At 39.3% G+C, this 16,790-nt stretch overlaps 1 protein-coding gene across 1 annotated transcript in view; it reads right to left on the reverse strand.

Moving 5' to 3' along the window:
- Nucleotides 1-500: 500 nt before the first annotated feature.
- The window catches only part of EPYC (epiphycan), a 43,754-nt gene continuing 27,464 nt past the window's right edge, over nt 501-16,790 (reverse strand). Inside the window, exons 3-7 of the mRNA XM_059681040.1 lie at nt 16,570-16,741; nt 10,962-11,120; nt 8,172-8,374; nt 6,811-6,906; nt 501-1,366 (exon numbers count right to left, since the gene is read on the reverse strand). Coding sequence (XP_059537023.1) covers nt 1,196-1,366; nt 6,811-6,906; nt 8,172-8,374; nt 10,962-11,120; nt 16,570-16,741 — 801 coding nt within the window. The 3' untranslated portion in view covers nt 501-1,195. The remainder of the gene's footprint in view (nt 1,367-6,810; nt 6,907-8,171; nt 8,375-10,961; nt 11,121-16,569; nt 16,742-16,790) is intronic.

The following is a 16,790-nucleotide window of genomic DNA, read 5'->3' on the forward strand; positions in this document are numbered from 1 at the left end:
ATATACACATACACGTAGTACATGAATATGTATATTTGTGTAGAAAAGGGAAAATTATTTACATGCAAGTTTTTGTTCCTCATGGAAAACCTATAAAGGTATATGAGACACCATCGACTAGCTATTTCTAGGAAATGGAACTTGGGGTTTGCAAGTGGAAGTAAACTCACCTTTCATTGTATATTCTTTGTTTTCTTTCTGTTTTTAAACATATGCCCACATTATGGTCATACATTTCAAAAAGATCAACTTTTCTCAGAAGGCATTCCTAACTTCTTCCTTAACATGATTCTTATATCATCATCTATATTTTCAATTTCTATATTTCATTTTTCCACAGGCACAGAAATACACTAAGTAAGTAGTTAATTTAGCAAAGGCCTAAAATGAGTTGACAGGTCTGAAAGATGATAAATATTATTATTCGAAAACTGAAGCTCTGTGTATTATTATGGTTATTTGCATATTGTAATTATAAAGAATATTTTTAAACAAGACCATTCTAATTTTTAAATACTTTTATTATTTTCTTCAATAAATTTAGAAATAGAAACATGCACTATTGAAAAAAAAAGAAATGGAAAAGTTTAATTAGAAACATCTAAATCTTGGCAATAAACCTAAAGTGTTCATATTTTAAAAATATGTTTTTATTATTGATTTCAGAGAGGAAGGAAGAGGGAGAGAGAGATAGAAACATCAATGATGAGAGAGAATCATGGATCAGCAGCCTCCTGCATGTCTGCACTCCTGGGTTTGAGCCAGCAACCCAGGCATGTGCCCCAACCAGGAATCAAACCGTGACCTCCTGGTTCATTGGTCAATGCTTAACCACCGAGCCATGCCAGCCAGGCTACAGTGTTCGTTTTTAATTTTTATTTCTTATGTGCTTAATTTGAATTTACAGAGACTATGGTTACCTAAAACTTGCAAATTACATGTGATTTATATCTATGAAATATTTTCTATCATTTAGTTTTGCACTTTCTGTACACCTTTTGGGTTATTCCTGATTTATGGTGTTTTTTTAAGATTACTAACTGCCATCATATCTTAATACTTTGAGCTGTATTTTATTTGATGATACCGTTCAGAACACAATGTAAAAATATTGTCATGCTGAGTTTTGTTTGTGAAGAGAGCAGTAAGAATTGTTTTGTTATAATAGGCATCATAATGCTAATCATTGTCTAACTTAGACAAGACTCCCAATAGGCAAACGAGGTAGGCATATGTAAGCTTGAGGAGTTTTGCTGAGATTGATAGGGTTTCCGTCCAATCGGATATCTTCTAGTGCCTTACGAATATAAGTCAAATTTTTAACATCACAGAATGTATCTTCATGCATCTCCAGAATGTTGTTATTCTAAAAGAGATGAAAATAAATTATATAACAAGATATAACATATTCTTAGTACTGATTAAAGTGCATTTTGCTTAACCTAGTGTTTTATTTTTTTGTTTCTTCTGTCATCCAAAATCCACATTATGTGGTTATTATACATTAAACACTTTCTAGGCAATGGGGGATAAATCAATTAAAAAGACATGTAGGTGCTCTTATAGAGACTCTACTTCCATAATGGGAATATAAGAGAAGTGAAAAAAAAACGTGTACAGAAAAAAGTTATTTCCAAAAATATTAGACTTATGAATAAAGGATGGTGACTGTGAAAAGTTATCTTAAGGGATAACAATGGAGCTCAGAATAGAATGACAAGAAAACATGGGCATTGAAAGGCCAAGGTAATAATAACTTATCCAGAGAGAACACCAGTTTCAAATTCTGAGTAATTATAAAATGTTCAAGAATGAGAAAAAGTCAACATGGCTGAAGTGAAGTGAGGGGGAGAGTAAGCAAACATCAGGAAGAAAACAGGCCCAGAACTTGGGTGGCTCCGTTGGTTGGAGCATTGTCCAGTCCACAAAAAGATTGTGGGTTTGAAACCTAGGGCACAATGCCTAGGTTTGGGGTTTTGATCCCTAATCCAGGTGCTTATGGGAGGCAACTTAAAAATGTTTTTCTCTTACATCATGGACACTAAGATTGCCTCCACATCTTGACTATTATAAATAATGCTACAATGAACATATGAATGTATATGTCTTTTCGATTTAGTGTTTGTGTGTGTGTGTGTGTGTGTGTGTGTTTAAATACTCAAAAGTAGAATTATGAGGTCCTTCTTTGTCTTTTGTTACAGCCTTTGTTTTCAAGTCTATTTGATTTAGTATAAATAGTGCTACTCCAGCTTTTGTGGATTTGTTTTTCTATCCCTTTACTTTCAGTGTGTGTATGTCTTTCAATATGAAGAAAGTTTCATGTAGATAGCATACCTTAGGGTCTTGTTTTGTTATTCATTCACCCACACTATGTCTTTTTATTGGAACAATTAATCAATTTGCATTTAAAATAATTGTTCCTAGGTATGTATTTAATGCCATTTTGTTATTTATATTCTTATCTTTTCTCCTTCTCCTTCTCCTTCTCCTTCTCCTTCTCCTTCTCCTTCTCCTTCTCCTTCTCCTTCTCCTTCTCCTCCTCCTCCTCCTCCTCCTCCTCCTCCTCCTCCTCCTCCTCCTCCTCCTCTTTCTTCTCCTTCTCCTTCTCCTTCTCCTTCTCCTTCTCCTTCTCCTTCTCCTTCTCCTCCTCCTCCTCCTCCTCCTCCTCCTCCTCCTCCTCCTCCTCCTCCTTCTCCTCCTCCTCCTCCTCCTCTTTCTTCTCCTTCTCCTTCTCCTTCTCCTTCTCTTTCTCCTTCTGGAAGACCCTTAAACATTTCATGTAATACTGGCTTGATGGTGATGAACTCCTTTAGCTTTATCTCATCTGTGAAGTTCTTTATCTGACCTTCAATTCTGAATGAAAGCTTTTCTGGGTTGAGTAATCTTGGTTGAAAGTCCTTGCTTTTTATCACTTTGAATATTTCATGCCAATCCCTTTTGACCTGCAAAGCTTCTGTTGAGAAATCAGCTGACAGTTTTATGGGAGCTCTTTTGTAGGTAACTAACTGCTTTCTCTAGCTGCTTTAGAAATTCTCTCTTTGTCTATTACTTTTGGCAATTTATATGTCTTGGAATGGGCCTCTTAGGGTTAATCTCTTTGGGGACACTCTTCTCAGGCTTGTATGTCTATTTCCTTTGCCAGGGTAGGGAAGTATTTTTTTTTTGTTATTATTTCTTCAAATAGGTTTTCAATTCCTTGATCTTCTTACAGTACCCATATGATGCAAATGCTGGTATGCTTGAAGTTGTCTGAGAGTCCCCATAAGCTATCTTCATTTTTCTGGATTCTTTTTTCTTTTTGCTGTTATAATTGAGTGCTTTCTGTTACCTTACTTTCCAATTCACTGATTTGATCCTCTGCTTGATCTAATCTACTATTGATTCCCTCTAATGTATTTTTCATTTTAGTTATTATAGTTTTTATTTCTGACTGGTTCTTTTTAATGGATTCTATCTCCATTTTTATGTTTCCTATCTCTTTGTTGAAGTATACACTGTGATCAGTGAGCATTTTTAAAATCAGTGTTTTGAACTCTGCATCTGGTAGATTGTTTGTCTCCATTATGTTTTGTTCTCTTTCTGGAGTTTTATTCTTTTTTTTATTATTTGGAACATATATGCTGCCTCCCTGTATTTGCTTTTATATGGTAGGTAGAGCTGCTATGCTTTCTAGTCTTTTAAAGTGGCCTTATGTAGTAAGGTGTTCTGTAAGGCCCAATGGTACAGTATTCCCAGTCATGCAAGCTGGGAGCTCCAGCTGTGCCCTCTGTGGGGACTGTATGAGTCCTCCTTTTGTAGTTGATTTGGTTGCTGCTGGCATACAAGGCGAGGGATTTACCCCAAGGTCAATTCGCTGTAAGGACTGGCCAGAAACAGTGGAGGATTTGTTGTGCAAGAGACAACTCCATGGAGCAGGACACAGTCAGGGAGACTCTGGTGCCTGCCCCTGAGTGTGTTGTTGTGGAGGTAGTTGAGTTGTGCTTCAGCTTGGTCTGAAGCTGTCCACCAGGAGTACTGGCTCTGAGGTCTCCTGGGAGGTGCCTCCTGTGCCCTGCCTGAGGCCACCAATGACCTACGAAGCAGTCAGCAGATGGCTGCTGCTGGGAGGTGCCCAGGAGAGGCAAAGTTTCGAATTAAAGCTGGTCGCCACTAGTGCCAGGCCTGGAGCCACTTAGCAAGAAGTATGGGAAACACTAGGCCAGATGCTCTTTAAAAGGTTGCAAGGAAGTCCGCAACATGAGCCAAGACAGGCTATTTGTATGGGAAAGCCACTGGAAACAGCCTGGGTGGGCCTGTAAGTTGGATGGGGCGGGATATTGGTGAATCACTGAGGTGGAACAAACAGTGTTAGCAAGGTTCATGGAGACTCAGATACGCACCTGCCTGCTGGCTCTGTAGGGGGAGGACTCAGCAAAGGAACAACTTCTGTCTGGGAGAAAGCTGCCCCTCCAGCTCTCACCCTGAATCAGACAATTCAGTTGCTCTTCCTGTGTCACTGGCACCTTTTGGAGCTGCTGTCCCAGTGCTGGAGCTCAGAGTGAGTGAGTGAGTGAGTGAGCCAGTTGGTACACAGGCCCTTTAAAAAGAATGCCTGGGACTCCAGCAGCCCTCTGTCTCATAACCCCCATTGATTTTCATATCCAGGAGATTCACAGACTTCCTAGCACTGGAACATTATCGAGCCGGGTGTGGGGCTGGGACCCCTTGCTCCTCCAGGGGAAAACCTCCACAGCCAAGATAGCCCTCCCAATTTTTATCCACCACATGTGGGTGTGATACCAGCTCATTCTGAATCTCTGCCCCTCCTAGCAGTCTTGATGTGGCTTCATTGTGGCTTCATTATAAGACTTCTGTTCAGCTAGATTTCAGGTGGTTCTGAATGATGGTGGTTCTGTATTTTAGTTGTAATTTTGATGTAGTTATGGGAGGATGAGAGTATCGCATTTATCTACTCAGTCATCTTGACTGGAAACTCCAAAGGCAATTACTTTTATTTCATTTTTTTTAATTAAAAAATGTATTGATTTTGAGAGAAAAGAGAGGAATGGGGGTCAGGGAGAGAAAGAGAAAAACATCAACTTGTTGTTCCACTCATTGGTTGTTTCTTGTATGTGCCTTGACCAGGGATTGAACCTACAGCTTTGGTACATCGGGACAACACTCCAACCAACTGAGCTACACACGCAGGGCAGGCAGTTATTTTGAAAGAAATCTCATATTGTATACACAAGTACATTGTGTTTAACTATAACATTAGAGATCTGGTCATTTTTTAGAGTCAATATCATCACAGACAATAGTAATTCATTTAACTCATAATTAGAAAACACATTATAAAATTTCCTTGAGCATGTCCTTGAAAATCCTCCATACAGTTATACATATTAAAAATCACTCTCAGAAAAAGAGATACCAATATAGAGCCATCCAAAAACAGGACGGGGACTGGAAAGGGAGTAAGGAAGCAAACACCACCAGAAAAACTCTCAGAAGAGACAAGTGTCCAAGTTTCAGAGACAGGTATACATAAAAGGACATCAAAAAAGTAAGGGAAATATATATATATATATATATATATATATATATATATATATATATATATATATATATATTAAAAGGAACAACACAGGGGTAAATATTTACAGAATCCACACAGAGGAAAACATAGAAATCAGAGACCTGCTTTCACATAGCAAAATCATTGTCTCAAAAGACTGTAATTTTACACCATGATATTGTTCTATGAACACACAATGGATGCATTATCTACAGATTTATTCCACAAATCATGAAGTTGTTACAGATAGTTGATTATAGCTGAACACCAAAAGTTATATCTGAAATAAGAATAATTTTTCTTTTTTGCTTTAGCAACAAAAAATGTTTATTTTAATTGAGCATACTTCTGGTATATTTAAATGAAATATATTTATAAAATATTAGATCATAACATTTTTGAAAATGTGTTTTCACTCAGTTTAGTGGCATTTTAAATAAAGCAGGTTTTCAAATATGTTGGTTTAAGAAAAACTGCATTTTCTTAATCCAGAAAGATGGAAGTCTCTCATTGCTCAGCAGATAGAATGCCCTAGGGTTGAATTTAATTCAACACATACTAGTAAGACCTAAAGCTAAAATAGAAAGACTAGCCCAACCAGTGTGGCTCAGTAGTTGAGTATTGACCTATGAAACAGGAGGTTACAGTTCGATTGCCGGTCAGGGCATATGCCCAATAACAGGCTCGATCCCCAATGTGGGGTGTACAGGAGGCCGCTGATCAATGATTCTCTCTCATCACTGATGTTCCTATTTCTCTATCCCTCTCCCTTCCTCTGAAATAAATAAAAATATATTAAAAATAAATAAACAAAATCAAAAGGCTAAAATTGACATTTTCTCCCTGAAAACTAGAAATCAAATTAGACTGTTTTCTTTCTCTTTCTCTTCCTTTTCTAATCCTTACACACTTCTTCAGCAGAAAAAACCCCACAAAAAAACAAAAACTTCCATTCTTTTTTTCAAAAGAATATTTGTGTGCCAAAAAATGCATTATTTGGCAAAGAATGAAAATAAAAACTAACATTATTAGAAATAAATCAGTTAATATACAAATATCTTGTAGTCAAACACAGAGAAAGAATGACTAAGAAAAAGAAAAAAAAAAGGGAAAAAAAAGAAAAAGGGAGAAAAAAAGAAAAATTGTCACAGTGAGTCAACATGCATTATAAAGAGCTTCCTGGGTCCCAGCTTCCTCCGTCTGCTTTTGTTTTCCCTGGAGCTGTTGGGCCTACCTTACTGGTAGAAGCCTACCTGGAGATGAAGGGCCCGTAGGTTTTCTGGGAGTGGCAGAGGTATGTGATCCAAGTTGTTATCTGTGAGGTAGAGGTGATGGAGATCATACATATCCTGGAAACATTCCAAAGGTAGGGACTTAATAGAAATTAGTGGTGCCACAGTTATATTTTCCATTCCCTCTCCATGCAATTATTTATAAAATACCACATGCCTGACCAGGTCTTATTTACTAAAGTTAGGGAAGATCAGTGTTCTAAGTTACATACTAGACAATACAAATGAATTTTGGAAGAAATGAGGGCAAGTAGATATCTCTTGATGAAAATGAAACATGTTTCTCAATCTCTAGTAAGAACGTGCTTTGTCCACTTTCACTTTCTCAGTTTAAGTAAGGCACTGACTTCTCATTCTCTATTCTGCAATAGAACTTTGAAGATTTTGCTGAGGCATAGCAATAATTTCTTTCATGTAATAGGGATGGAGAAATGAGAATTTCTCCCCAACAAAAGACTTCTCTTCCTAGCCTGAGTTTCAGGGAAAAGACAACCTAGCAAGACAAAAAAAGTGTAGACAATAACAGGTCCACTCTAGCCAAATACCACAGGGCAAATTCTGACTCACCACCACCCAGGCCAACAAAAGATGAGTGGAGAGACCGGACTTCTACCCTTGCCAGGCTCTACTGAGGTGCCCTAACTCTCTTGCCCAACAGAATGGCTAGCAGAGAGATAGGACTTTTGCTATTGCCCAGTGCTAATGGGTCCACATGACACCTTCTAGCTACCAAGGAAGTAATGTGATGTCCCTTCAAACAGTAATTTTTGTTTATTGTGTTCAACATATATTTAGAGGAGCAGCTTGAACGGGGTAAAAATGAGTAAGATAGCCAGTGGATTACTCTTCTCAGACTCTACACTGTTATTCCAAGCAAGTTACTCTAACCCTGAGCTTGCATCCTTTTCTTAGAAAACAAAATTCATAAGATTAACTGAATCCAGTCTTCTTTAAAGTAATATGGAAGCCTTTTATCCCCAAGGCACTAACCACATCCTGTAAAAGTAGTTAACCTTTCAACCACATTAAATGCTCCCCATCAGTAGAGTTTTTGGTAAAAACAAATTATCTGCTTAACACTATTTCCAGAGAGCCACCCACTTCTTATTCCACTTCTGCTTTCTGTTCTTGGTGCTTGACCAGCCTCAGAATGTACCAGAGCACAGTATTTCCCACAAGCATGATAAGTAGTGTTGTAAAGTTTACTTTTGCAGTTATAAGTCTCATCCAAGTGAATTCCTTTATAGAAATAAAAAGGCTAGTCATTGACCACAAATGGAATGGGAAGATGAAAGTCTTTTATATCCAAACTTAAAACTCACTTTAAATGCTTCTTGCTTTATTCCTTTCCTTCCCAGTCTATTGTTGCTAACATCAATGAAGGTCAGACTGGTTGGCAAATCCGGAAGTTGCCTTATTTTGTTGTCACGTAGGATAAGCTCTCTGAGTTCAGGCAGCTTTTTGAATGCATCTTCATCAATTTCAGATATTAAATTTGATGTCAAATCAATCTTCCTTAAATCACCTAGAAGAAAAAGTGAGGAAGTAGTTAATATTCTTGAAATGTTCTGTTCACATAAAAATATGAATATAAATTTCCTATATACAAAAAAGCATAAGCATGAATTTAAGTAGCAATACAAGTTAATTAAAGAATTATTTATAAATACTTTAGAAAATTTGTTCTCTCTGAATACGGTTCATGTTTATGCAATTATAAGAAATTATAACTTTAGCAAAGAAACTGGCACATTAAATTGAAAATAATTAGTCTTTCCCCAATAGTCTAAATAAACTATATCTGGATTTTACTACTTAAAACATTTTCCACAGGGATGACAGTGTTATATTTTTCTAGTGGTAAAAGATATATTAGTATAAAATACAAAGGTATTACAAATAAATATTTAGTAATTAAAACACTTTATGAAGACAAGTACAAAAATTCGTCTATGTTGGCAACCATTACAATGTCAGAATTTAGACTTAGATTCTTTGATCATAAAATAATTGAGCTTTAATTGAAATCCCTTCAAACAAAAAAATCCTCATAAATAAATGATCATGACACCTTACTCTTATTGCCATAAAATGATAATAAGTTCTAGGCTATAAAATAGTTACTTACAATTTTTATTTAGTTACTAATAGTTTGTTGAAAATATCAATAGCTATATAGTTTCTTGATGACCTTTAATTATTCAGATTTTTTCTTATCATAATTAAAACAAATCTTCACATGGCTACATGAGAAAAAAATAATTGATTTATGAGACATCTATACTAATAAAAGGGTAATATGCTAATTAGACCAGATTTACGGGAAGTCTTCTGGACGTCTGACATCCTTCCAGAAAAAGCCACAGTGGCAGGGGCCAAGGCAGAGGCTGTTGGGGTGATCAGGTTGGCAGGGAACAAGCAGTTAGGGGTGATCAGGCCTGAGGAGGAGCAAGCAGTTAGGGGCGAGGTCAAGAAGGCAGGCAGAGGAAGTTAGGGGTGATCAGGCCAGCAAACAGAGTGGTTAGGGGAGATCAGGCAGGAAGGCAGGCAGGCAAGCAGTTAGCCAGCGGTCCCGGATTGTAAGAGGGATGTCTGACTGCCGGTTTAGGCCTGATCCCTGCAGGGTCCCAGATTGGAGAGGGTGTATGCCAGGCTGAGGGACCACCTCTCCCCCAACTCGTGCACGAATTTTGTACACGGGGCCTCTAGTCTATCCTATCTAATAATAGAGAAATATGGTAATTAACCATAACTTCGCTACCCTCCCCATTGGCTAATCAGAGAGATATGCAAATTAACTGCCAACTAAGATGGCGGCTGGCAGCCAGGCAGCTGAAGCGAACAGGAGACTTGCTTGCTCCAGTGACTGTAGAAGCCAAGGTTCCCCACCTGCCGCAGCCCAGCTCTGAGCTCCAGATGCAACAATGTTGCAATTATAGAAGCTAAACAAACCCAGATACCTACTTTCAGCTGCCAGCGGGCTCAGAGCTGGAGCCGGCTCTCACCTCCAGTGACAGCCATAGAAGGTAAATAAATCCCAGAATTAAAAAAAAAAAAGAAAAAAAGGAGAGGTTGGGAGCTTCAGTCACCTGCCAGCCTGAAAACGCCCTTCAGCCCCTCACCCAGACTGGCCAGGCACCCCAGTGGGGACCCCCACCCTGAAGGGGGTGTGACCAGCTGCAAACAGCCATCATCCCCTCATCCAGGCTGGCCAGGCACCCAAGCGGGACCCCCACCCTGATCCGGGACACCCTTCAGGGCAAACCAGCCGGTCCCCACCCGTGCACCAGGCCTCTATCTTATATAGTAAAAGGGTAATAAGCAAACTGACCCTAACAGCAGAAGGACTGGGAATGACTGGTCACTATGACACACACTGACCACCAGGGGGCAGACGCTCAATGCAGGAGCTGCCAGCTGGTGGTCAGGGCACTCTCACATGGGAGGAGCTCTGCTCAGCCACAAGCCAGGCTGATGGCTGCCAGTACAGCAGTGGTAGTGGGAGCCTCTCCCGCCTCCTCAGCAGTGCTAAGGATGTCCGACTGCAGTTTAGGCCTGCCCCCCACTGGCAAGTGGACATCCCCTGAAGGCTGCCGGGCTGCCAGAGGGATGTCTGATTGCCATCTTAGGCCCAATCCCCTGGGGAGTTGGCCTAAGCCAGCAGGTGGTCATCCCCTGAGGGGTCCCAGACTGTGAGAGGGCACAGGCTGGGCTGAAGGCACCACATCACCGCCCCCCCCCCCCCGAGTGCACAAATTTTTGTGCACCGGGCCTCTAGTATATATGTAAGAGCCTAAGTGACCGGCTGATTGACTGGTAGCTATGACGTGCACTGTCCACCAGGGGGCAGACGCTGAACACAGGAGCTGCCGAGTGACAGCAACTTTGCAGAGTGCCCTCTCATACTCCAGGACCCCTCGGGGAACGTTGAACTGCTGTTTTTTGCCCAATCTCTGCAGACCAAGCCGAGGGACCCCACTGGTGCACAAATCTGTGCAGTGGGCCTCTAGTATTTAATATTCAGCTATCATTTCCAGAACCACTCTTTTACAGTGCAAAAATTTTAAGAAATTCTGTAAAGAAAAGAAAGCCGTTAGTGCTATCATCCATACTTAGGCTTGCAAAGTCATTTCTGTTGATCTTTTTAATTCTGTTAAAGCGGGAATAGAAATAAGCGGTGTTCTTGGGCAGTGGAGGAATAGCATCAAGTTCATGGTCATCACAGTATACAGTGGTACTTATACAGGTACACAGAAGGCAGGTTGGAAAATCTAAAAGAGAGATGCATATAATTAAAATTAAGTAACAAGCAATTTCTAACAATGTGATTAGTAATGTTTGCTAAACAAACTTAGAGTCTGATGCAGACAATTCTGATAGATTTCATCTTTTCTTATGTAGTTTTCTGCAAATGGAATACTAGTCAAATATACTAATTAAATCTGATCCAATAATTAGTATATTTTTGTAATGTTATAAAATATGAAATTATTGCATTGACATTGCACAGTTGTTGCTTTTATATTTAGAAATGCTATCTTCAAATGTGAACCTTAATATTGTCATTTTTATAAATTTAAAGCATCACATACAATATTTGTGTTAAGTAATTGGTTCAGTAATTAAACACCCCACTGAAACAAAATCTGCTTCAAGAAAAATATAGGGTAATAATCACTACTATTAATTCACTCATATGTATTTTTTTATCTTTTCTATGTAATGGCACTATGCCAGCTAGTGAAACAGTGGTGAGCATAAAGAGACAGAGTTCTGTTTTATGATCTGATATGTAAGAAGAATGATAATCACACAAATAAATGAAATGATGACTGTGGTAACTATTATGAAATATCACATTAGCATAAAATAGAAAAATTTGACCCAGTTTGAGAATCGTGGTTCTCTGGTAAGGTGATAATTGAGTTAAAATCTGCAAGAAGAGAAGGAGTCAATTATGTTTGTGTGAGGGAAGCATACGCAGACCGAGGAAGCAGCATGTGCCCCGGCCCTTCAGTTTGGAGGAACTGAAAGATGGTCCATGTTGCTATAGCGTAGAGAGTATTGAAATGTGTAGAACTGATAGGCTGTGTTACAGATTTTGTTCCTTATCCGAATCATTGTGAGATTTGCATGCTAATATATCTCTCTGCTTGAAGGTGTGGTGAAAATCTGAAAGAGGGCCAGTGGGCAAAGTGGAGATGAGCTGTTGTCTAGATAAAAGATGATGGTTCCTAGGGTAATCATGATAGAAAAGGCAACAAAGCCAAAAGATATTTGTTAGGCCGGATTATATATCAATTTACTAATCTATTTTTCTCCATCTATCACACACACACATGCACACACACACACACACACACACACACACACACACAGAAAGGAAAGGAAATGGAAAACAATCACGGCTGCTGAGATGCCAGGCAAATTAAAATATCTCTTGGCTTGAAATGTCTCTTGGGTTTGTTGTGATGTTTATAGGAGACTTCAGCAAGGGCTGTGGATGAGGCTGGGAGCCAGATTACAGTCAACTAAGGAGAAAGTTGAATGTGAGGAAATAGTTACAGCAAATATACTAGTAGACAATGTTGAGATATTTGTGAAAAAGGAAGAAAAAAAGTTGATTACTTTTTAAAAAAGATTATTTGTGTTGTATATAATGAGGGATATTGACTAAGCTAGAAGGTTTGGAAGAATCCAAAGGAGCAGAGGTTAAATAAGGTTCCTGAGAGAGCAATGGGCCCAGTAGAAGAATGCAAAGCCACATGCCGGAGGACATGGTTCCTCTGTGGCAATAGGAGAGATGTAGTTGTAGGTAATTATATGTCTGAAAACAGAAAGACCAAAGAGCTGCTGAGTGGAAGATTGCATTTTCTTTGTGAAGTAGAAAACTAAGCTTCCTAAAGAGTTTGAGTAGTAAAGGGAGAAGGAGAGGAAGGGTTGTGAGAGGTGAGATGAATGAAGAAAGTGAAATCTGCCATGATAATTACAGAAGAAGAATGTGATGGAAGAACTTCCTTGAGATTGCTCAGTGATCAATTCATCCGATTTAGCCGAAACTTTCCTGTTTTTAGCACTGAGAGCCCCTATTTGGAAACCCTTCACTCACAGAGACACCTTGTTGCCTTAGTTCAAAGATCAAGAACTAGTAATGTGCCCTAACTGATTTGGCTCAGTGGATAGAGCGTCGGCCTGTGGACTGAAGGGTCCCAGGTTCGATTCCGGGCAAGGGCATGTACCTTGGTTGCAGGCACATCCCCAGTAGGGGGTGTGCAGGAGGCAGCTGATCGATGTTTCTCTCTCATCGATGTTTCTAACTCTGTCCCTCTCCCTTCTTCTCTGTAAGAAATCAATAAAATACTTAAAAAACAAACAACAACAAAAAAAACCAAAAAGAGCTAGTAATGCAACTAAGATATTTAATTAACCATCCCCTATACTTTTCGTACAAATATACTTCCTGCTCAGCCCTTTTTGAATTTTTGTTCAAGCAATGATAAGTTTCTCATATTCTTTACAAATTTTAGAATATCAGCAGAGGCTAAAGAAAAACACTTTGGCTGATTAATCTCAACACAGTCAATAAGATGAAGACAATTATACCATAAGTTATGTTACTATCTCAACTGTTGACTTGTCTTCCTCTGGCTACCTCTGATTCTGAATTTCTAGGGAGCACTGGATTGCAGAAGAGTTGGGACAACATTTACTCAAAAAACTTACATACTTTATTGATGCCATACTCAACAGTGAGCTGTTATATGCACCACCACCCCCCATAATTTTCAACCTGTAAACTTTTTAAGACCTTCCTGCATTTTACATGTGTGTGATTTGAGTGGTGTTATCAATGTTTTGGTAAATATTAATTATGTTTTTTCCTATTTAGCTTAATTATAACAATTTGTATAAAACATTCTAAGCATTGCAACTCCCCTCACAGAAAAGAACTAGTAAGGCACTTACTAGGGTAGTATTGCTATCATTAAATAGAAAAAAATCCTCCTATCTAATAGAGGGAATATGCTAATTGACCCTCATGCCATCGCAAAGATGGCAGCACCCACAGCCAATAAGGAGGGAATATGCTATTTTACTGCCCCGCCCTCAAAGATGGTGGCACCCACAGCCACAAGATGGTGGCACCCAGTCCCCTCAGTCCCTCAGCCACCCAGGGCCGGCCTGAGGCTCAGGTAACCAGGACTGGCCGAGGCTTGCGCTGCTGGTAGTGGCAGCAGCAGAGGTGTGATGGGGCATCGAAATCCCCTGACCGCTGGGTTGCCTCCTGTTCCTGAGGGCTCCCAGACTATGAGAGGGGGCAGGCCAGGCTGAGGGATCCCGCTCCAGTGCATGAATTTTCATGCACTGGGTCTCTCCTATATAATGAAAGGGTAATATGCAAATTGACCTTAAGGGCAACCAGGAATGACTGGTTGCTATGATGCTCACTGACCACCAAGGGGAAGATGCTCAATGCAGGAGCTGCCTCCTGGTGGTCAGTGAACTCCTACAGGGGAAGCTCTGCTCAGCCACAAGCCAGGCTGACAGCTGCACAGCAGTGGTGGGAGCCTCTCCTGCCTCCTCGGCAGCGCTGAGGGTGTTTGACTGATGGCCAAGGCCCACTCCCCATGGGCCTAAGCCTCAGTTGGACATCCTCCGAGGGGTCCCAGATTGTGAGAGGCTGCAGCCTGGGCTGAGGGACCTTGCCGAGTGCATGAATTTTTGTGCACCGGGCCTCTAGTAATTTATAATAAGAACTTTAGAAATAAAACTATGTTATGAATGGAAATCTAGAGAAAATATTCAAGAGGGAGCTGCAAAATATTTAATACTGATTTCTCCAATCAATATGAATTAATATTTGTCAGTTATTATATTTTTTAAAGGAATTGTATTCTATATATTCATGGTCATGCTAATCTAGCAATAAATTTTCAGAGTACTTATATATTCACACCAGTTAATAATTTAATTCTACTTTTTCCATTTATAACTCAAGCCTACTTTATATGGTTTCAGAATATTATTTTTAGAATTTTGTATTAATAATTAAAATATGATATTTTTATATTTAATGTTATGCATGTTTCCAAACTATTTAACTTTGATGAATTTATAATATGTGAATTTAATTTTAAATTTACAATTTTTGGTGATGTTTTTTCTCTTGAAATTACACTGCAATTACTTTAGAGACAACATTTTTTTGAAAAGTCATAGATTGTTTTTAATATTATCTCAAAGCTGACACTATGGAGCCATAATTTTGACTGAAAAATTGGGCATTGTGCTTTTGTGCTGTTCCTGGCTCAGCTAAAATACCTAACTATAGCTAATGATGCCAGATCCATCAACGTTTGAAAAATCTGAAATTACTTAAAAGTAAGTAATATTCTAGGGCTATTTAAATTCCCTGCTCTGAGGGCTTTCTGCTGGGTACCCACATTTCCTTGTAATTGTGTGTGCATTCCCTGGTTCTGTTTGTAGAGAGCTAACTCTGTGGAAAGAATATGAAGCATTTCTTAAAGACTTAGAGTTTGGTGATCTCTGTCTGCATCCCAGCACCAGTATGTACCTCCTCCATACACTGCATGTTGGAATGTTAGTTTTCCTACTTATAAAGCAGAAATATCAATACCTACTTCATGGCATTGTTGTGACTCTTCAAAGAGTCAATGCACATAGAACACTTTAGTGGCTGGCATCTAGGCAGCATGACACAAAGACAACTTTTAGTTTAGAGTACAAAGATACTCAATAGTAACTAAACCTATGTAGTGGAAATTCTATTCAATTTTCTATACCCCTCCCCTTATGCCATTCTCTCTCTCTCTCTCTCTCTCTCTCTCTCTCTCTCTCTCTCTCTCATTCTCTATCGTGTGTGTGTGTGTGTGTGTGTGTGTGTGTGTGTGTGTGTGTGTGTCTGTGTGTAACTATTTTAGAGTGAGTCCACTTGATAACCCCAAGAATGACACTGATAAATTCTAACAACAAATATAGACAAATTATAGAATCACATGTAGCACCAGGCATTCCTTTTTGTTAACAAAATGCTCTGGTTTAGATCACCTTTAAACCTAACAAGATGGAATTCAGTGTAATGGACCACTTTCCTCTCTTTTCCTCTCTCTGCTACTTCCTAGGAGAAGAACTATACAGATAAAAATCAGAACAGACTAGTTTCACCCAGCATGTGAAACTAATGGCTATGTGATCTCTGGCAAGTTCCTATCCTTTTAAAGCTAGTTGCCTCAGTAATAATGAAAAGATTAATGCTGACACCTTCACAGGGAGTTTGTAATACACAAATGAGATAAGGTGAAGTGTTGAGCATTATGGCCAACAGATATTTTGTGCTCAACCAATGTAAATATTATTGCTATTACTATCATCATTTCATTTATCACCTTGAACGGCCGTGGCCTGACCTCTCAGACATAGATTCTGATCTTGCTAAGAGGGTATCCTTTGCTCTGAAAATGCATTCCATCCGCCACAAAGGTTTTGAGTAATGATGTTAGACAAATATTTTCATTGGTTATTTGAAAATTTTCATCATGCCTGAGCTAAATTATTCAAACTACTTTATCTTTGAATACAAAATACATGTGAATCTCCTGTTTCAAACCTAGCCTATTGCAGAACTTTCTCCTTGGGTGATGTGGGTCCCCTATGGACTTGGAGCTTGGCAATTTAGAGGGATGACCAAATGGACCTGACCTTCACTGGTGTGTGGACCCAGAACCCTGGTGAATTCAGGTTCCTGTGGGGAAAAACCGTCAATCAGCCTGGGGGTGGACTCCTCCTCCTCTTCCTCTTCAGCCTCCTCGGGCTGTGGTGGCGGGGTGAGGAGCTCTCTGTTCCCTGAAGGCATCATTGTTGCTATTTCAATCTGAAAAAGAACAGAGTTTGATCACTATCTCAATTACCCCGAGGCAGTA

Source organism: Myotis daubentonii, chromosome 2, assembly GCF_963259705.1.
Source record: "Myotis daubentonii chromosome 2, mMyoDau2.1, whole genome shotgun sequence".
In the NCBI taxonomy this organism is placed as follows: domain Eukaryota; kingdom Metazoa; phylum Chordata; class Mammalia; order Chiroptera; family Vespertilionidae; genus Myotis; species Myotis daubentonii.